We start from the raw sequence: 22,463 nt of genomic DNA on the forward strand, positions 1-22,463 counted from the left end.
TCTGGTACTTAATCAAAGCTATACACAACTTTCTCCCATTATGGCGAACCAGGGTCCATCTAATCTATGGATATTATTTATCAATTATACCTACAGCCTTAAAGGTTTGAATTCTTGAGTCTAAATAATTCAATGAGCCAATATTGCCTGAAATATTAACTATATTGCTGAATAAACTCTTCAATTTTTCTGAAATCTGTGCTAAAATCTGAAAAGGAAGGATATTTAAATTAAGCATGACCAGTTTTTTAAAACTATTCTCAGCCTAATTATAAGAGACACCATTGATGGTGGAAGCATAATTTTTATGGTTCTAACAACTGCAAGATTGGTAAGTGGCTATAGGATATCCAACTACAGCTAAGCACTTAAAATTAGACTAGAAATATCTTCCACAGTTCAATGATCAGCAGAAGCATTCACATAAATAATCACAGTTAATTTGAGTGTATTATTTGCATTTGTTTAGCTTTTTGAATCTCAAGTGACAACTGTATTCATTGCGGAGACAATACCTAAAGTCTTACCTAAGTGAACAAAACATAATACTGAATATTATCAGTTTCATCTGAAATGTATATTTCCTTTCTTCTTTTATTCATCCAGATAGTAGCCACTGAAGGTCAAATGTGTTTTCTAGGTACTTTCTAAGCAGTAGAGATATAAAGTACAATAATAATAATATAAGAAATTTCCACTCTTAGAGTTTATATTCTACTGAGAGAAACAAACAAGAGACAAAACATTGCATGCCCTAACCGTATCATCAATTATTATGAAAAAAACGTTAAGTCGGATCAAATGGACAAGGTTTGACTCTCTCATTATAGTTTTTAGGGAAGAATTTATGGGAAGGTAACATTTGAATAGGCCCATAAATAATTTCACAGGAAATATTTATCAATATTAGATTGAGCACTAAAATATTTTGGAGCCTATTAACTTACTCACAGGATCGTTCACACTTTAGTATCTCAAGGTATATATCAGTGAGATTAGCGTAGGGATTAGCACAGTGTAAAAACACAGACCCTCCTGGAACAATTCCCAATGAGCATTTGGAGTTTAGCATACTATGAAGAGAAAGGATGATGGTGGTGGACGACACAGGTAGGGAGGACTCTGTGTTGCTCCCAGGTAGAAAGTGCCTTTAGGAAAATGATCGAAAGGAAAGCTAGGAAATGACGACTGTGAACTTTCTTAATTCATTGAAATTGGCTAAAATAAACACATTATCTTGATAAAATGAACAGGATACAAAAGGGCAACAAAATATTCATGCAAAACATATTAACTATGATGAGCTCAGAGCAGGCAATACAATCAAGAGGATGAGTGTAGGGAAGAGTCTATACCCAACTGTGGTATCCAGCCAGGAGGATGGAACACAACTGGTATAGGACAACTGTGAGCTTTCGGGGACTTACAAGTGTTCAGGAAGCATTTAAGACCAGTGCTGCTAAAACTTAGACTTTTTTTGTAAGAATTGTGTGTGGTTTAGGAGGAAAGAGAGAAGCAGAATTCATCATCTTTTGTACACTATATACATATACTTAACATGCTTCTGATTTCTATCCCTTTTCTTCTCTCACAGTTTGTTCTCAACATTAGACATGTTGCTTTTAAAATTTAGGCTACATCATATCACTCTTCTAAAATCCTACGTATTTCCCCATTTCCCTTAAAGTAAAAGCTATTGCTCTTAAAATATACAACAAAGCCCTGCTTGAGTATGTTTCTTGCCTTTCTAACTTCTACAAAGATTTAAAAACTTTAAAGAAAATTTAAAAAGGGAGTGTACTAAGACCCAAGGTTATGAAGGCTTTATTTCTCTAATTTAAATATTTCACATTAAGGAAACATGCTGGTTATAAAGTTTGTGAAATTATCAAAATTTCATGATTAAAATTATTTTATTTCAGTCATAACTTAAATCAGTTTAATAACTAGTCAAACTGTTGCCTATGGAAGAAAGGGGAAAGGGGGAGTTGACATTAAGAGGCATCTGATGACTCCATACACAATCCGACATGCATCTAAACCAGCTGAATTTTACCTGAAATAAAAATGTCTGTTTAGATTCCTACTTTTCAGAGTCTGGTCCAATGTCACATAATACCAGAATCACTTACTTGGAAGTCTATTAGAAGTGCAGACTCTTTGGGTCCATCAAGGACCACAGCACCAATATCTGAGTTTTCATGCACACCTCAATGGTGTGCAAGAGGAATAAGGCTTTAAAACCAATGATTATCTTGGTTTGATGGAAATTTTGGTAATTTGGCCAAATAAAAATAAATGAATAGATTCAGGCACTTTTTTCTGCCTTTTTCTATGTTGTCTTTTATCACCTTCTTCCTCTTTTATTCACAAATTCAAGTCCAGAGAGAAGTCATGTTTTCTCCATATGCAAGCCAATGTGCCACAAAGTATGGAATAATGTGATTCTTTCTGAAGGGAAATGGATGACAATGATTACTTTGTCATAAGTGTTTTGGAAAAGGGAGTGTCTATACATTTTGCATCCCAATACCACACATACAAACACACACACACATACACACACACACACACACACACACTACACACACACAGACACACACAGAAATATGTAGTCCCAGGGAGTTCCTGCTGTGGCTCAGCAGATTAAGAACCTGACATAGTGTTTGTGAGGATTCAGGTTTGATCCCTGGCCTTGCTCAGTGGGTTAAGGATCTGGCATTGCTGTGATCTGTGGTATAGGTCACAGATTTGTCTCAGATCTGGCATTGTTGTGGCTGTGGCATAAGCTGGCAGCGGCCGCTCTGATTTGACCCCTGGCCTGGGAACTTCCATAGGCCACAGGTGCAGCTGTTAGAAAAAAAAATTAAAAAGAGAGAGAGAGAGAGAGAGGGAGTGAGGAGTTCTCATCATGGCTCAGTGGTTAACAAACTCAACTAGTATCCATGAGGATGCAGGTTTGATCCCTGGCCTCACTCAGTGGGTCAAGAATCCAGGATTGTCATGAGCTCTGCTCTAGGTTGAAGACATGGCTTGGATCCCATGTTGTCATGGCTGTGGTGTAGACCGGCAGCTGTATCTCTGATTAGACCTCTAGCTTGGGAACCTCTATATTCTGTAGGTGTGACCTTAAAAAGACAAAAGACAAAAAAAGAAGAAAGATAGATACAATCCTTCCTGATGGAATTAAAACTGAAAATTTTCATTTCATTGTCCAGAATGAAGACTAGCCTTTGAGTGGCATTATCTGTAAAATGGACAATAGGGTACTTTAGTAACTGGTCAGAATATTATGGTAGTCACATGGGAAACCTGCTTTATAGCTAAGAAAAAATAAAAGTAAGATATCTGTTTATGTTTTATAGTTGTCTACCTACTCACAAGGTAGGGTGACATACCTTTATAGTATAAGGTGAAGTTAAGTGTTTTATTTGAGACCAACACATGTGCTCTGGAGATGTGGCTATTATTTAATCACAAAGGTGATGTGGAACCACAATATCACACATCTATACAGTACATATCATAAGGAAACTTCTGTGATACAGACTATGGTCAGCGAGAAATAAACACAGATGACATTTTGAATTATTTTCTAACTCAGTCACTTAGTGGGTTAAGACCAACAAATGAATAATCAATTTAGAGGACAGTTCAATTAAAATAAGTGTAACCCTGCCATATTTGTCTGGCACATGAATTTATGCCATGCAAGTAAAACATGTTGTTAACTAATGATTAACCTTTGAAAGCAAAACAATAATTAGAGAAATTTTTTGAATGTATTATGATATCGTATTAGTAAATAAAATTTACAGTATCAAGTTTGACACATCAGGCTGTGAAATATGTGGGATTAGTAACAGTTAATTGTGCATTTTTGTTCCAGTCCCCCTGTTAATCTTTCCAGATATAAAATCCATACTTTTCCTTGAAAGTCAGGGTCATTTTGTTTAACGTCATTTCCTGTATTACAGTAAAATCACAGGAGGCCTCAGGAAGAAAGGAGTAAAGAACTTGGCCTCATTTTAGTGATGGTCCATCCAGGCTCTCATTGCTAATTGGCCCATATTCACACTCTGAGTCAGCTACAACTTTTCAGAATTCCTCTCTAATCCTGAGATTCCGATTACTTGCATGGAATGGAATAATATTTTTCAAAAAAAAATGATTTACTGCATCAGTGTATGAGTCAAGATTTTATGGTCTGTTATTTATTGTGTTGCTCGTGTTGCTGGAAGAAATGACTACAGACTTGGTGGTTTAAACAATGGAAATGTATTACCTCACCGTTCCCAAGACTGGGAAGCCTTAACTCTAGCAGCAGGTAGGGCTCTCCCTTCCTTGCATTCTCAGATTCCAGTGGCCCCTGAAGCCCCCTGATGGGTATTGGAAAAGGGGAAATCTCTGCCTACATCTTCATACCCCTTATCCCTGTGTACCTCTGCATGTCCTTTTCTGTCTAAGGACACATGCATTGGATTTAGGGTTCACTTTCATCTTATCTTGATTCTTACCTTAATTACATCTGCCAAGATCCTGTTTCTAAATAAAGTCATATTCTGAGCTTCTGGGTGGATGTGGACATTTTGGGGGGACACCAATACACCCATAACATTTATGTTATTTCACATTTGGTTTACAGCTCTTTTACTATACATTGAACTGAATAGAAACCAAATGATCAAAAAGTGGTTTATGACTATATGATTAAAAACCTCATAAGCTGACTATGTAATTGGAATCACCGTCTCTACGAGAAGCATTGAACAGTGCTCTATGTAATGATCACATTTCTTTTGGAAATACAAAACTTCAACAACATTGTATTAAGCGATTCATTAACTTCCTGGCACTCTCTTTCACTTCTGGCACTCTCTTTCACATCTTTGTTTCTGAGGCTGTAGATCAGAGGATTCAGCATGGGAATCAGCACTGCCTAAAATGCAGAACCCACTTTGACTATGAGCCATGAGTTTTCAGATTTGGGTACACAATAAAGGAATAGGACCATCCCATGGAAAAGGGTGATGGTGGTGAGATGGGAGGCACAAGTAGAGAAGGCTTTCTGGTGCCCACCAGCAGAAAGCATTTTTAGGATAGTGACAAAATGTATATATAAGTAGTGAGGATAATTACAAGGCTGATCTCCTCATTAAATACGGCGATGACAAAACAAAGCACTTGGCTAATGGAGGGGTCAGTGCAGGAGACAGACACAATGACAGAGTGCTCACAGACAAAATTATTTATGATGTTAGACCCACAAAAGGACAATGCCAGGAGGAAAAAGGTGAACATCAAGGGAGCGACTATACCCCATGGGTAGGGTCTGGCCACTAATGATGCACAGAGCTTTGGAGACATGACCACTGTGTGGATAAGAGGCTTAAGAACTGCCACAAATTGGTCATAGGCCATCACTGCTAACATAAATGTTTCTGCCACTGCAAATGAGCACAATATGAAGAACTGCATGATGCATCTGATGAAGGAGATAGTTCTGACTTCTACAACAAAGTTCTTCAAGAGTTTGGGAGTAACTGTGGGGGAATAACAGCAGTCAACAAGGGACAGGTGGCTGAGAAAATAGTACATGGGAGTTTGCAGATTGGGACTGACCCTGATTATGGTGATTCTGCCAAGATTCCCTGTCACGGTGACTGTGTAGATGGCGAGGAACACCAGGAACAAGGGAACCTGGAGGTCAGGATATTCTGAGAAGCCCAAGAGGGTGCATGTGGCCCCAGCACTCTGATCTCCTTGCTAAATCCGTGATTGCTGTTGGAGGAAATCTGAAATAGTGCCAACAAAAATGATACCAGTGATGATGATGATAGTGTATGTAGATCACATTCACCATGTGGCAGATATTGTGCCATGATATTAAGATACATTATTATATTATTATTATTATTATTATTATTATTATTATTATTATTATTATTGGTTGTGTCTTCAGCATGTAGATGTTCCTACATGGGATCAAACCCGTGACACAACAGTGACAGCGATGGATCCTTAACCCACTGAGTCACCAGGGAACTCAAGGACACATTAATTTTGATTGCTAAATAATGCAATAACCTTCAAAGTGGGAAACAAGCATACATGAGTTAAGATACTTGTTTAATATTACACGGCTTGATAATAATGAGTTAAGGTTTGAAGCTGACCATGAGTGATAGAAAAAGAATTAGGTTCAAAGTTAGAAACTTCTACAGTGTTGTAGAAAATGTGTTTTCACAGTTTCATCATTCTGAAAGACTGTGCTTTTTAATACTACTATAAGAATGAATGTAACTTTAGCAATAAAATTTGTTTTAAAAAAAAGAATCAGGAGAAATAATGTATTAAAGATATTAATACTTCTAGAGTTATGATGTTCAAACTGGAGCTCATTAGGAAAATCAGAATTTATAAGTCATGGCAAGAATTTTAAAGTTTTGAAAAAATATATGTATTTTGAAGGAAATAGTGTCCTGTGTATCTTAAAGCTTTCCATTGACTCCAGTTGGATACTAATATTATTGCCTTAGTGTTCTAAGCAATCTGATAAAATAATGAAGTCATATTTACAACTTGTAATAACTTCACTATTTGTTTCTCACTATTCTCACTTAGTGTTACTGATGCTTTCAACATCATCTTCCAAATTCTTTGACCATTATCTTTCAGCTTACTCTTCATATTTTTAATCTGATCAAATTACTAGGAACAATATAGCATTAAATACTTACAGAATACCTGAACTAGAGAGTAACTTAAAATACATTTTGCTCAACCCTTCCACACACTGTAAGTTTTCTCTCAAGAACTAGAAAATGTGGTAATAGACACCAGTGGTTACATTATCACCTTCAAAATTTCTGGTGACAGGAACATTAAATTAAAACTACATGTGATAATATTGTTTTAGGTCATGCAATTTTTTTGTACACATTCTTTTGAGAAAACAAAAGCATTTTGTATTTGAAAGCAGTTCGTACACTTCCCATTTTGACTCCAGGAATATTTTCTTCATTCTTGGTATACCTGTAGAATATCAGAAAATTGGAATTGTATTATACATAGTGTTCACTATCACTGTATACATATTATCCTTATCTTCTTTTGAAATGTTAATATTATTCCTATCATCTTTTGAGATGTTGAGGGGGAATTCTCCAACATAATAATAGTCTTTTCAAAAATTTCACTGGGACAACCATGTTAGGCACATGGTGGATATTCTCAGTGCAAAAATCAGGACGACACCCCAGGAAAAGGGGGGTGAGATCAAAGCTTAGCAATGAGACCCTTCAGGAAGATGGACTTGAGAGATATTTGGCGCTAAGACTGACAAAGAGTGTCCCCTGCCTTACAGGTTGCAGGAACCCAGCATTCACCATATGAGAAAAAGATAACACAAGATAGGTTACCCAACCTGAAAACAACTCACCTGCAGATTGTGTTTCTATTAACAGACTCCACAGAAGTTCCCACTCAGAATTCACACATCATGTAAAACATTAAGAAGTTGATCCATAGTGCACAAGTCCACAGTGAATTTAAATTAATGTGACTGGAATATATTTCTTTCTTAATATCCAGAAAAACTCAGAGAAAGAGTTTTGTACAGAAAAAAAGAGAGATTTGGAAGCTGGATCTGATTCCTAGCATAACAGAGGGCTTATGTTTTTCTCTATGACCCAGGGAATATTTACTGAACTCTTTCTTTTTATATCACGATCTCAGAAATTAGATTGAATGCCCTCCTAAGTGGCAATTTATAAGAACGTTCTTTCTTCTAAATCACTGGAGGTAGTACCTCACCTAGCCTACTTCAAGAACTTCTTTAAAACATGAATTATAGAGAAATATAGAAACAGTTAGAAACATGGTCACTACAGTAAAACCCAAAGTGAAAGATAAATCAGCTCAAATGCAACCATTAAGAGATAGCTGCTATTGAATTTACAGTATGATTTTTCTGTCCATTTTTCTATGTAGATGGTATACGTACTTTGAGACAAATAACAACATGACTTGGATTCTGCCTTTTTTGCTTAATGTAAATAATTATTATTGTCTTTGGAAACAGTGATGTACTTTATTGACATCAAATTGTGTCTTCCAAATATAGGCAATCCACACTTCCAAGTATATATTAATACAATTATAAAGTATAATCTCCTAAGATTGACAAATGCATTTTGGAAACATGTTTAATTCTCTAGAACCACTGGGTGTAAACCAATCCATTGTTTCCACTACACCAAAGTAACACCCAATTAGATCTACTTCTGCTTTCCCCTGGCCACTGATAAATGACCAACCCTTGCCAGGCTTTACCAGGTAGCCATAACACAACAGAGGCTGTTTATCACCAGGCAGAGAATTATTTATTGTATGTAACATGGTCTTGAACCAGAATCCTACAAGTCTGCATAGTTATTCTTTCACCAGGAGAGCCTTCATTTTTGCAATGCACTGACACTGACACTTCTGCACCTTGGACCAGCTCTCCAGGAGCCAATTCCTGCACCCACATCACTCAAAGCTTGCAGCTTTCTCTTATAATAACTTTCTATGCTGCATAACAAATTGCCACGAACACAGTGGCTTAAATTATTAGACATAGTTAAATCATAGTTTCCGTAGCATAATAGTCTGGGAAATTTTTAGTTTCATGGGAAGAAATTGTTGAGTTGTATGAGAAGTGTTTGCATAACTTCGCAAGATATTGCTGAACGGTTTTCAAAGTCATTGAAACTTCTATTTTCATTGGAGATGCATAAGCATTCAGCTTGCTCCACATTTTCACCAATATCTAAAACTCCTCATCATTTTAGCCGTTCCAGTGGGAGTGCAGAAATAACTCATTGAGGTTTTATTTTTACTTGTAATAAGAACATCATTGATGACTAAGGATATTTTTTCATATGTATATAGACTCTTTGTTTATTCTATTTTGTCAATTGTCTGCTCAAATATTTCACCAACTCTTTAATTAGATCATTTTTTTCTTGTTTTGAGAATAAATAGTTCTTGATATGTTCCACATAGAAATTCTTTATCAATTATATGCATATTGCAAGTGTTTACTCATAATCTGAGGCTTATATTGTCATTTTATTAATGGTGTCATTTACACTTAAGAACTTTTTACCTCATGCCTTTCATGCTATGAAGTTCCTTTTATAATTTAAAAAAAATGATCCAGCTTCTTTATGTTTCATCCAAAAAATTCCCACCCTAAATTTTGAAAGACTTTTTCTGTCATATGCTAATTTTTGGTTTTGTTATGTTTACTTCTAGGACCTATTTCATTTTACTCATGCTAATAGTTGTGTATGGTCTGTCACAGACCAACCAGAGGTGATTTGGGAAACAAGCCAGCTTAACGCAATGTGGTCCCTTGGACTGGATTCAAGAAAAGAAAAAGAACATTACTGGGGGAAAAAAAAGAGAAAAAACTGATAGAATCCAAATAAAATTTATATTTTAACCATCATAATGTAACATTATTTATTTTTTAATATTATTTTACTGTGGTAGAAACACTTAAGAGATCTACTCTCTCAAGTTATTTTTAGTTTTTTTCTTTTTTCTGGATTTCCCCGACCAGGTATCAGATCTGAGCCACAGTTGTGACCTACTGCGGCAACACTTGATGATTTTATTTATTTATTTATTTACTTATTTGTCTTTTTGCCTTTTCTAGGGCCGTTCCCGTGGTTATGGAGGTTCCCAGGCTAGGGGTCTAATTGGAGATATAGCTGCCAGACTACACCAGAGCCACAGCAATGAGGGATCCAAGCTGTGTCTGCGACCTACACCACAGCTCATGGTAATGCCAGATCCTTAACCCACTGAGTGAGACCAAGGGATCAAACCTGCAACCTCATGGTTCCTATTCGGATTCATTAACCACTGAACCATGACAGGAACTCCAGTATACAATTCAATTTTTAATTTGTAGAGAACCTCCATACTGTTTTCCGCAGCAGCTATGACATTTTCCTTCATACTAACAATGTACAGTGAGGTGTGATGAGAACTATCTGGAATATCTTTGTACCTTATTTTGTAAATCAAAAGTTATTAAAAATTGTAAAATTTATTTTTAAAATATCTGTCACTTAATGGTCCCATTGTATTATGTATCTAATAACACAACCAGCTCTATGCCAACACACCTCCCCTCTGAACTGAAATAGTGTGAACATAATAAGCAGCCTCTCAGCCTCCACTTCTCCTCCGACTGAATTGTTTTGCCATTCCCCTTGCCAGACTTTGTTTTTAGTGTCTGTGGCTCTGAGTGTGTTGGGACGAGGTTTAAGGGTGGTGGTTGGGAGTAGTAAGTAAAATTTTAAACTCTTATAACTAAATAAGAACTAATTTAGTGAATGCAAACTTACATACTATTTCCTGATAGTACACACATTTCACAAGGATGTAAACAAGACACACAAATTCTAATTCCCTAGATCACAGAATTGGTATTTGGAGAAGTCTGGATTCAAATACTATTCTCAGAGTTCCTGTTGTGACTGATAAAGAGAAACCTATACAATTGTAGAGAAATATGTCAGACTTTGCATGAAAATGTTGAGTTTAAAACTATAGTGGGAGTAACTTGGAGCAGTAAAGTAACTTTGAGTTCTGGATTAATCACCAATGTTGTCTGGAATTGTTTTGCCAAGAATTTGATATTAAAAGGTAGAAGTGCAGGAATTTATGTTGTGGCTCAATGGGTTAAGAACACGACTAGTATCCATGAGGATGCTGATTTGATCCCTGGCCTTGGTCAGTGGGTTAAGTATTCAGCACTGCAGTTGAGTGTAGGTCACAGATGTAGCTCAGATCTGGTGTTGCTGTGGCTGTGGCACAGGCCAGCAGCTGCAGCTCTGATTTGTCCCCTAGCCTGGGAACTTCCATATGCTGTGGGTGCATCCATAAAAAGCAAATACCATCCTCTTCATGTAAAGAGAAACTAGAAAATCATAGCTGCCTTAGGGTATACTCCAAACATAACAATTATTGTAAGGGTATTTTTTAAATGGCTGCCTTAATAATGAGGAATTTAAATTATATGCCAAAATGAGGTATTACTACTCATCAAATTGAAAATAGTGACAATATCAAATGTTGGCTAAAATGGGCAATAATTAGAACTTGGCACAAGATGGGCAGAATGTAAACTAATATAACTACTTGGGGAAATTATTTGATGGCATCTAGTAAAAAAAAAAAAAAGAATGAAAGAAACAAGCTCCCTTTAATCCATAACATTAAATGTAGGCTTTATGTACAATGCAGCATATTCTTGTGTAAGAATGTTCACAGCAGCATTTCCATTAAAGACAAAAAACAGGTAAATATCCAGGAGAGGAACTGCTGAATAATATAGTAGTTCTATTTTTAATTTTGGGAAGAACACCTCCATACTGTTTTCCATACAGTATGTAATTGGTTGCACCAATTTACATTCTCACCAACAGTGTGCAAGGGTTCTCTTTTCTGCACATCCTCTCCAACACTGGTTATTTGTAGGCTTTGCAGAAGAAAAGGAGATGGGGAAATTTATGGATATTGAATTAAGATACACAAAATACTCTGTACACATTAGATAAGCAACAAGGTTATATCATACAGCACAAGAATTATAGCTATGATCTTGTAATAAGTTTGTTTGTTAGCTTCCTTTTTATGGCTGTACCCAAGGCATATGGGAGTTCCTAGCCTAGGGGGTCAAACAGGACCTGGAATTGCCACCTATGGCACAGCCACAGCAATGCCAGATCCCAGCCATATATGAGACAGCTTTCGGCCACACCAGAATCTCAGTATGTGAAGCCAGCAATTGAACCCACATCCTCTTTGACACAGCATCATGTTCTTAATCCACTAAGCCACAGCAGGAACTTCTTTTGTAATGATAACTTTTAATGGAGAATATCCTATAAAAATGCTGAACTACTATACTGTACACCTAAAACAATAAAATACTGTAAATCAAATATACTTCACTATAAAGGAGTAAATAGCCAAACTCTATTAGTAGTAGTATGAATAAGCAAATTCGATATATTAATTTTACGGAACATGCTTCAGCCATATAAAAGGAACTGCTGTTACATTTAATCATTTACATATTCTTTTAAAACAAAATGCTAAACCAAAGAAGCCAGGTGCGAGGACATATATCCTCTAAAACTTTATATGCATTCCAAAAGGAGGCAAAAAGGTAACTTTGAGACTCTCATAACCTCATCTCAGGGGTTGCAACCAAAAAAGAAAAAGTTCTGAATATGACACAGTCCTTGAAGGAGATTGCTCCAGGTGGTGTTAGAGAGGCATAGTGACTAGAAAATGTTTATGGAAATTTTGTAAAATGCTGACAGCATTCTATCTTTAATGTCTTGGAGAAAGTAACATACAGAATTCTTATTCAGAATTATTTGTCTGCTTGTCATATTTCCTGAAGTGAAAGAGAGAGGAAGAGAAAAAGAGAGGCATCAGAAAGGAAGCAAGGAAAACACAGAAGGGTAATAATTTACAGGAGTCCAGAAATTAGGATACAGACATCTTTAGAGGAATGTTTTAAGCCTCCTATGTTCTGGGAGTGATACATAAACAGAATTTTCCTCCTTCTTTCCCTTTTGAACTGAAGATGATTTTTTAAAGCAGAATTAGATTTAATAATCATATATATACATATACACACATATATTATCTAATTTCCTCAATAAATGGTATCCAATTACTTGAAGAAAAATGTAATAACAACTTAAATGTATATAGCACATTTAAGAAAATAACTCCTCTCTCTCCCTCTAGTCAAAATTACATTGAGAAAACAGTTGTTTGACATTGATTAACTCTCTGATCGTCTCTTTCACATCGTTATTTCTAAGGCTATAGATAAGGGGGTTTAACATGGGGATCACCACTGTGTAAAACACGGTGGCTATTTTGATGAAGAGAAGTGATTTTTTGGAGCTGGGCACAGAGTAGAGAAGAAAGATGGTTCCATGGAAGATGGCGATGGCAGTCAGATGGGAGGCACAGGTGGAGAAAGCTTTTTGGAGCCCACCAGCAAATGGCATCTTGATAACTGTGACAATAATGAAAAGGTAGGAGGAGAGGATAATCAGGAGACTACACACCTCATTGAATATGGACATGATAAAAACCAGCATCAGAATGAAATAAGTGTCAGAGCAGGAGGCAGAGATGATGGCAGAATACTCACAGCCAAAGTGATTTATGATGTGTGACCCGCAGAAGGATAGTTCCAAAAGAGAACGTGTGAGGGTCAAGGAACATAACCCACCCCATGAGTAAGTTGAGGCCACTAGGAGGATACAGAGCTTAGGAGACATAGCAACTGTGTAGAGCAGGGGGTTACAAACAGCAACAAACCGGTCATAGGCCATCACGGCTAACATGAACATTTCCGTAATCACAAATGTGCAGCCAAAGAAAAACTGCATCATGCAACCCATGTAAGAGATAGTCTTTATGTTCACAACCAAGATCTCTAAGAGTTTGGGTGTAGTTACAGAAGAGTAACAGAAATCAAGAAAGGAGAGATGGCTGAGAAAAAAGTACATGGGGGTGTGGAGCTTGGGATTGATTCTGATGACTGCAATCATACCCACGTTCCCCACTACAGAGACTGTGTAGATGGCCAAGAAGACCAAGAAGAGGGGTGCCCAGAGGTGTGGGTATTCAGAGAAGCCCAGGAGGATGAAGGTGATTCCAATACTCTGATTTGCCTTTTCCATCACTATGGTTCCTGCTGGAGAAAATCAGAGAATCTGTCCTGAGCAACCAAATACGACAGAGGTAGGGGGCTATTTTTTTTTCCAGGCTGGGCTGGGGCATGGAACAGGTGGGTGGAGTCTGCGGTTTCCCAGGAAGGCAAACAGGGCATAGTTAGAACCCAGAGGCTGCACTGCGTGTCTTCGGGTTTTCATGGGAGAGTAAGTTTGGGTCCTGATGGAAGGTCAGGGAGAGGATGGACTAGAATGATCTATGCATCACGAGTGGCTCAGGGAATGGACCAGTATGAATTTGCTCATCTTAGCTATTTCCACTTCCCTCCAAATGAATGTTTCTTTAAACAGATCCATTTAATTAAAACCATTGACTATGACTACAAATTCTTACATTTACTGTGGCCATTTTAATTGGCCAAGATGTCTTCTCTTTTACTCTCATTTTCCCTCACTTTTCTGTTTTCCTTGTCATTTTTCCTCTCTGACCATCAGACAATCCCCAGTTTTAAATCCTTATGATGATTTCATCAACTGGCTTAACATTGTTAATAGGTCATTTGTTGCATTTTCTAGAGAAAATGAACGACATCTTGTAAAGATCTTAGGCTTTGTAATATGGTTAACCTAGATTAAAATTTGGTCTCAGCCACCTATCAATATGTGTCTCTGACAAGTTGTTTAATTGCTCTGCCACTCATTCCCTTATCTGTAGAAATATTATAACAGTATTAGCATTTATTTTGTGTACAATTTTATATAAGGCATAACTTAGCTATATTTTAAACATCTAAGATTAAATTGGACATGCAGTAAATGTCACCTCAAATGTAATTTCTTCTCTTCTTATATTTCTAATTCTGTTTTTAAATAAGCACACTTTGAATTTCAAATATATGTCTGCAAAATGCTCTAGAATGCAGCACCAGTTATAACTTTGGAAATATGAAGTTGTGCACATAGAGAATAGGACATGGGAAAAAATAAGGCAGGGACATAAAGGAAATAGCTGTCTTTCGTGATTCTTTTCTAATGCTTTCTTCTTAGATACACATTTCAATTATCATCTCAATTCAGCCACGCATAACTTACTTTTCTCCATTATTCTTCCCTGTCCTTATCTGGATTGCTATGCTTCGCTGTTCTTCTCAGGTTAAGGTTTAGAGAAAGGCAATTAGGACTAAATGAAAGTATTCTTCAAAATGTGCTCCCATCTTTATCCCTAGCTACCACCATCTATTCACCTAGGTAAGAATCATCTTTATTTAGCCTGCCTACATCCACCCTTCAGGACTATTTTTCATTAAATTTTATTTTCGATTTGTGCTTAAGTCCTTACATGTTTTCAAAATTACCTCCTTACGAATTACTTCAAATGTTAACCCTTCTGTCTGGATTTCCATAATATCTAATGTCACTATATCACTGAGACTCTTTAAGTGATACTCCTTTTGTTTCACTTACACAGGTGATTTTGATTGTTTCCACATAAAACATATTTTTTTTAAAAACTCCGTATCTTCATCACATTGATCACATTGTCTTCTAACCCCATCAGATTTTAAGCATTATTACATTTTAATATCAAATTCCTGGAAAAATGCTTCCAAATAACTTTGGTGATGAATCCATAACTCAAAGTTACTTTACTGCTCCATCTTGCTTCCGCCTAGGTGGTTTTAAACTCAAAATTTTAATGCTATGGTTTTATGGATTTCTTTTTAATATTTTTCTAAAATGTTTTTTAAATTGAGAACAGGTAATATTACTTGAATATCCATCAAATAAGCTGTAGAAGGAAGGTTCAAAGACAAACACATTCCAAGAATCTTAAAAGATGTAAGAAATAGAGGTTAGTAACTCATATTCTTATTCTTAACTTAATTAAATGTGTACCATTGCACCGCTACTGGATTTGCAAAGGTGTTTGCCAAAAATATTGATGATTTCAGAGTTTCCCACATCAGAATTAAAGTATGACATTTAGTTTAACAACTTACCAGAATACAGATATTCTTTTTAGATTTATTGACTGAAATCTTCTTTGATTTAAATAAGATTCTTGAAAATTATTTCACAAAACTTAACTTTTATAAAAAAATATTGCAACTTATAATATTAGGCTGTCAGAACTCCTTCCAAAGTATATTCCAGTATAGGCTTCAAGAAAGTTACATTTTTCTCAGTAAAACACTAAATCAAGGACAACATAGAGAACCTCTGAAGGGTGAGCCAGACTTGCAAACTAAATTTAGGGATTATGCTATAAATTTGCATCTACCTGAGTGGCTTTGAGGAATCACACCCTAGAGAATTTTGATTGAGGTGTTTGTCATGAACTACAAATTAGACAATTTAAAGAAAATACTGTATTCCTAATTTAGAATGCAATGTATTTAAATTATTAAATCATATAGGAATGTTGAATAATCTTCTGGTCTTTGAAAAATAATGGTTGCCATCAACTTATTGTCTGGCATATTGTGTATTCAGCAGGGAAAATATAACTACCAAAATTCACAAAGAGAAAAATCACAATCACAGCCCAATAAGCCAGCCATAGTATAGTTAGTGTGTTGTGTTCAATTTCAGTCTTTCCCCCTAGTTTTCTTGTTTAGACATCTATCTTCTTGTAAATAACACTTTCAGTGCCACATTGAATGTAGATCTGATATTATGGCCTTTGTGTTTAACATTGTACCTCAATATATTCCTCTTTTTTGAAAACTCATATTGAAAATATGCTTTTTAATGAGGCACTTGATAGGTTTGCTGAATCATATAGTGTGCTAATGTTCTCTTTCATCATGATAAACTGTTGCAAATCCAATGGCTCAAAAAATACTCATTTATTAGTTCACAAATCTGTATATCAGAAGTCAGGCACAGCACAAGTGGTCCATCTATTCAAGTTATCACAAGTATTAAATCAAGGTGTCAACCTCAATGATCCATTATTCAAATTAAAACTGTAAATTAAATATTCTATATCAAGTAAGTGGGGGAAATCATAAATTCTGATAATACTGAAAATGGGTCAAGAAGTGGCTCATAATTTTAGAACTTTCAAACATTGCTTTTAGGAAATCTAAATTGATAAAATAATTTTGAAAAATTTAGAACTAAATAAATGCATCATAGTTCTAGGTGCAAACTCCATCTTCCAGAGTACACATGTATAGCCTAATGAGTACACATGTATAGCCTAAATTGAAGCTTTCCAATGTCCATCATAGTAGAAAAAAATCTAAACTATTTATTACTATGAAATATTCAAATGAATCATAATTGTTCACATTATAATTGTGTGCAACAATATGTATTATCGGAAAAAATAAATAATATAATAACGTTCTCTCCTTTGTTTTGCTTAAACAGTAAATGTGGATGTCATTTACTGATATGGAGAAAACTGGTAGGTGGGAAAATTTGGGGTGATAATTGATGACCAAAGACTACATTTTACTAATCTTAGTTTTTGTAATATTCAGTAATTACTATGTCTCCTTGGAAATGAATTAACTTTTTCTTAGTATTCCATGTTATTTTCAACACCTTTTGTTGGACTATCATATGTCACACTGATACTCAAAAAATGAGTGATGCAATTAGAGACTAGTTAATATTTTCACCGTCTTCTTACTTAAAGTCAGATAATGCTTTTCATAATGTAAACTCTAAGGTTTTCCTTTTGCTTGGAATTAAATGGAGTTTTTTAAAAAACAAAAACTTGCATTTTATAGAACTACAGAATTGTAGCTTCCTCATCTGGAAAACAAGAAAAAAAACAGTACTTATCAATAGTATTATTGTATATAAATGATAGCTAAATGATATGATACTTCGAGCACTGAATATCCCCATTATATTGTATATATATCCCCAGTATAATTGTCTGAGGACAAAGGAGACATAGAGGGAAATCATGAAAAAAAAAATTGAGCTGGTTATAGTAGCCTTATGATAATGGCAGAAGGGGCTTTGAGAGGTTAAATACTTTTAATACATAAAAAAAAGAGAAAATTTCTTTGGGGTAAAATGCGTTATCATACCTTCACAACTTTGTATTGATGTATTGAATTTTTACCGTTCTAGGTTATGTCCCATTATTACAGATGCATAGAACATCTGCTCAAGAGGATCTTAAAAGTGGTCTCATCAAAAATTTTACTGATAACTAAGTTCTCTCATACCCACTGTGTGATAATTTATAAGGCTAAAAAGTTCCAAGTTTTCAAAGCCCCTTTGCCAGCAAATTTATTTTTAAAATGGTTTCATATCCTGGAATCATTTTAATGTTAGACTTTCTTCTTATTCTGGGAGTCACAATTGTATCTGTTTCTAATCTATCAATATGTAGCCATTTTCCCCTTTTTCTCAAACGCCATCTTGTTCTTTCTGACTCTATTTTGATCATCTCATATCTTTGACCATAGGAAAGGCAATCAGAGAAAAATAAAGACGGAGAAATATTCAAAATATAGCACCTTCATTTCCACTGTTATCAACTATTTAATCATCTGAACTTAAGATTTCCATCTCTCTTATTAAACTATAGGCCAATCTATAAGATTAACTTTGTTGACTCCTACTTAGCATGGAATGTACTAGTAGTGTAAGTGGTTTTGAAGGCATTTTATAATAAGTAAATCAAATTGAACTTTTCTACTTAGATTTCTATAGGAACTAAAAACTACACTACTTAATTCATAGATGTATTTTAAATCTTTACTGTAAAAACACATTATTTACATTTAATCAATCTTCAACATTTTATCCCTCTGAAATGTCATTTTTTTTCCCCACATTGTGTCATCATTTCACAAATTACTACATAACTCTTCCAAGAAAACTTTGCTGGTTAATTTAAGTGCATTTTCTCTTGCTTTATTTTCTTTCCATTTATATCATCATAATGTTTATTCAATGCCTAGCATATGATTATTTATTATGTGTTTATGTCTGTGTATATGCATGCATGTATGCATATTAGCTTTTTTCTTGAATAATATTACTTCTTTAGGATAAGACTTACATGTAACATTTCTTCTGTTACCCTCCAAAGTACCTAACATAACAATTAGGGACATATTTTCAGTTTTAGGACAATGGCCCTGAGAATAATGAAAGTAGGATTTAGCCTGTTGAATATAAACCACAAGGTAAATATTGTGGTTATTCAGCTTACATAGGTTTCTGCTGCCAAAAACTGCTTGATTCCAATATCCCTCAGATTGTAATGAAAAGATGATCCTAGGTTGAATCAACCCAACAAAAGCCAGATTTTCCTGATTTATTTTTATTGATGGCTTCCTTGATAGTACTAATAAGCTCATACACATTCTCTCTCAAAATTAAAATTCTTGTTTAAATTTTTCCAGTCCTTAAATCAGAGTTGATGATTCTTGAAAAATATAATTAATAAATGACTAAGAAATACTATTTTTTTTTGCAACTGTCAAGAAATTGTGGAGGGAGCATGGAGATATCCTTGAAGAATAGACAAATCTAGAAATTATACTCTGTTAGTGTGTGTTTTATTTTATTTTATTTTATTTTATTTTATTTTATTTTATTTTATTTTATTTTATTTTATTTTATTTTATTATTTCATTTATTTTTTGTCTTTTTGCCTTTTCTAGAGCTGCTCTCATGGCATATGGAGGTTCCCAGGCTAGGGGTCTAATCAGAGCTATAGCCACTGGCCTACGCCAGAGCCACATCAATTCCAGATCTGAGCCACATCTGTGACCCACACCACAGCTCATGGCAACACCGGATCTCCAACCCACGGAGCAAGGCCAGGGATTGACCCACAACCTCATGGCTCCTAGTTGGATTTGTTAACCACTGAGCCACAACAGGAACTCCCTGTGTCATTTAATTTAAATCTACTGCCTAACCTTGGGAACACAGACAAAGGAGAATCCTGAGAGATTTTATTGTCATGACCCACAAACAAACCAAAACAAAACATTTAGAGGGAAATTCCTCTTCTGCAGCAGTTGTGTCTGTGTGTGTTTTAACTCATAAAATAATAATAGATATTAATAGAAAAGACCCAAACAGACTTGCAATATGATTTTGTTGTTGGGAATGCTTTACTGTGACTCTGCTTTCAAAAAGACCATTACTCAAATAGTCCAAGGAAGATGACATACACATAGGTCTATAGACTGAAGGTTAGCTGATCTTGTTAGCTCAGCTGTGAAGCTTGATGACCTATCAGTTATTAACAGAGCTACCCCAGTAAAGTTACTAATTTAAAATGATAGTTTGGAATTCCCTACATGACTCAGTGATTAACAAACACAACTAGGATCTGTGAGGATGCAAGATTGGTCCCTGGCCTCTCTCAGTGTGTTTAGGATCTAGTGGTAGGCCATAGACAATGGCTTGAATTCTGCATTGCTATGGCTGTGGTGTAGGCCAGCAACTATAGCTCCAATTCCACCCCTAGCCTCGGAAACTCCATATGCCATGGGTGTGGCCCTAAAAAAAGAAAAAAATACATTTAAATGATAAATAAAATTAAATTTACCCAGACAATGACAAGGTCAGGAATACTAACACATTTATATTTCAATATCCAAATCAAAAATCTAGTTTAAATAGTCTTTTATTTCTATTATTATTTGTAATTTAAGGTAATTTTAATAAAATAAAAGAGTGAACAGATGTTGGACTGTAAATTGCAAGGTTAGCATAGATTCCTGTATTGATTTATTACTGAAAAATTCTTACAGTCCTCAAAAAAGAAAAAATGATTATGTCCAGCTTTACATTTTATCAATTTAACATTGATTTAATATTTTAGCCTTGATTAACCTCTTCACTGACTCACATCTTTGTTTCTGAGGTTGTAGGTCAGTGGGTTCAGCATGGGGATGACCACTGTGTAAAAGACAGAGCCCCCCTTGACCATGACCCATGAACCTTTGGAGTTAGGAACACAGTAGAGAAAAAGGATGGTCCTATGGAAGATGGTGATGGCGGTCAGGTGGGAAGCACAGGTGGAGAAGGCTTTGTAATTCCCCCCTGTTGAGGGCATCTTCATGATAGTGATAAAAATGAAAACACAGGAAGTAAGAATGACCATCAGGCTGCTTATTTCATTGAATGTGGCTGAGACTAAGATGATCTGCTGGCCGATGTGGGTGTCAGAGCAGGAAACAGCCACAATGGCAGCATGCTCACAGACAAAGTTGTTTATGATATTATTCCCTCTGAAGGACAATTCCAATAGAAAGTAGATAAGGGTCAGGGAACAGACCATAGCCCAAGAGTATGATGCACCCACTAGCAAGGAACAAAGCTTCTGGGACATGACAACTGTGTAGAGAAGAGGGTTACAAACCGCCACAAATCGGTCATAGGCCATCACTGCCAACATGAAAGTTTCTGTCACCACAAATAGGCAGGCAAAGAAGAACTGCATGATGCATCCAGTGAAGGAAATGGTTCTGTCTTCTACAACCAAGTTTTCTAATAGTTTGGGTGTAACAACTGTGGAGTAACAGAAATCTGCCAAGGACATGTGGCTGAGGAAGAAGTACATGGGGTGCAGAGTCTGGGACTGAGCTTGATCATCAGGATCATGCCCAAGTTCCCCAGCACAGTGACCATGTAGATGGTGAGGAAGACCAGGGAGAGTGGCAGCTAGAGACCTGGATATTCCGAGAGGCCCTATAAAGTGAAAGTGACGATATCACTCTGGTTTTCTTGGTTTCTGTGGACAATGTATAAAATTTGATTCAGAGAAATGAGAAGTTAATTTTGGATACAGCAGGTTAAAATGAGGAAATGTGGAGAGACCTAGTGAATACCTATAAATTGTGTTATGGAAAATACTTGGTTTCAACTTTTACATTATTTTCAAAAGCTAGAATTTACTAATATCACAGTTTTAGAAAGAGTATGAAATATGTGCAACTGGAATAGTAAAATAAATCTGTGGAGTTAGGGAAAACAAAATTGGAGTTGGCCCTGTCTCAAAAGATGTGACTCAGTATGTATAGCGGCAGCTATCTTCATGAGACAGACTGACCTAATATTTTGCATAAATATGATTTTAGTTGAATTGCTGCTCTTGAGAGAAACATATTAAGAAACCATTGAGAATCTACAAGTTCTTCTCCACCTAACTTGTTGTATTGTAAGAATGTAGAACTCAAAAAGCAATTAATGACTCAGCAAAATGGTCAATTTTTATTTTGCTGTTGTTGTTCTATTTCTGGATTTTCCTTTCCAATAACCCTGTTACGCTTAATCACACATTTCTCTCCCCTCATTTTAGGTATTTCTTGCAGAAGAACAATCTAATTCATTAGCTACATTTACTTAATTACTGAAATTATAAAAAAGCTTTCACCTCTTCTTTGGCACATTTATAATATGTTTAGAGGGCCTGGGAAATTTCATGTGCCATGGGTGAAGACAAAAAAATGAAATGAAATAAAATAAGTTAAGAAGTGATAAAGAGAAAACACAACCAAACGCTGAACCCAAACATCAAGCCGTCAGATATATATGCCACCAAAACCTTAGGGATGTTAACACTAGAGAATATCATTGAAATATTGCCTAGGAGACCGCAAATAGAGCAATTAGCTCCTGTGATATTTTGTTTGCATAAGATTTTTTTCTAAAGATTGGTGAATAAATTAATCATGACTCTATCTAACCCATTTCTCTTTT

At 35.6% G+C, this 22,463-nt stretch overlaps 1 protein-coding gene and 2 pseudogenes across 1 annotated transcript; all 3 read right to left on the bottom strand.

Moving 5' to 3' along the window:
- Nucleotides 1-4,777: 4,777 nt before the first annotated feature.
- On the bottom strand, nt 4,778-8,400 carry LOC146406245 (olfactory receptor 5D3-like; annotated as a pseudogene).
- Nucleotides 8,401-12,821: 4,421 nt separating this feature from the next.
- On the bottom strand, nt 12,822-13,775 carry LOC100519244 (olfactory receptor 1165-like). The gene has a single exon (XM_021081445.2). It carries the CDS (start codon nt 13,773-13,775, stop codon nt 12,822-12,824), a length of 954 nt encoding a protein of 317 aa, XP_020937104.2.
- Nucleotides 13,776-17,820: 4,045 nt separating this feature from the next.
- On the bottom strand, nt 17,821-21,506 carry LOC110258264 (olfactory receptor 5D3-like; annotated as a pseudogene).
- Nucleotides 21,507-22,463: the final 957 nt, after the last annotated feature.

This window comes from Sus scrofa, chromosome 1 (genome assembly GCF_054392235.1).
Source record: "Sus scrofa isolate SSC_HxYL_T2T_F1_AM1 chromosome 1, Sscrofa_HxYL_maternal_Yorkshire_Landrace_v2.0, whole genome shotgun sequence".
Classification (NCBI taxonomy): Eukaryota; Metazoa; Chordata; class Mammalia; order Artiodactyla; family Suidae; genus Sus; species Sus scrofa.

Bases quoted from the DNA above. Each gene is read 5' to 3' on its own strand.
- LOC100519244 (XM_021081445.2), bottom strand. From the start codon at position 13,775: ATGGAAAAGGCAAATCAGAGTATTGGAATCACCTTCATCCTCCTGGGC.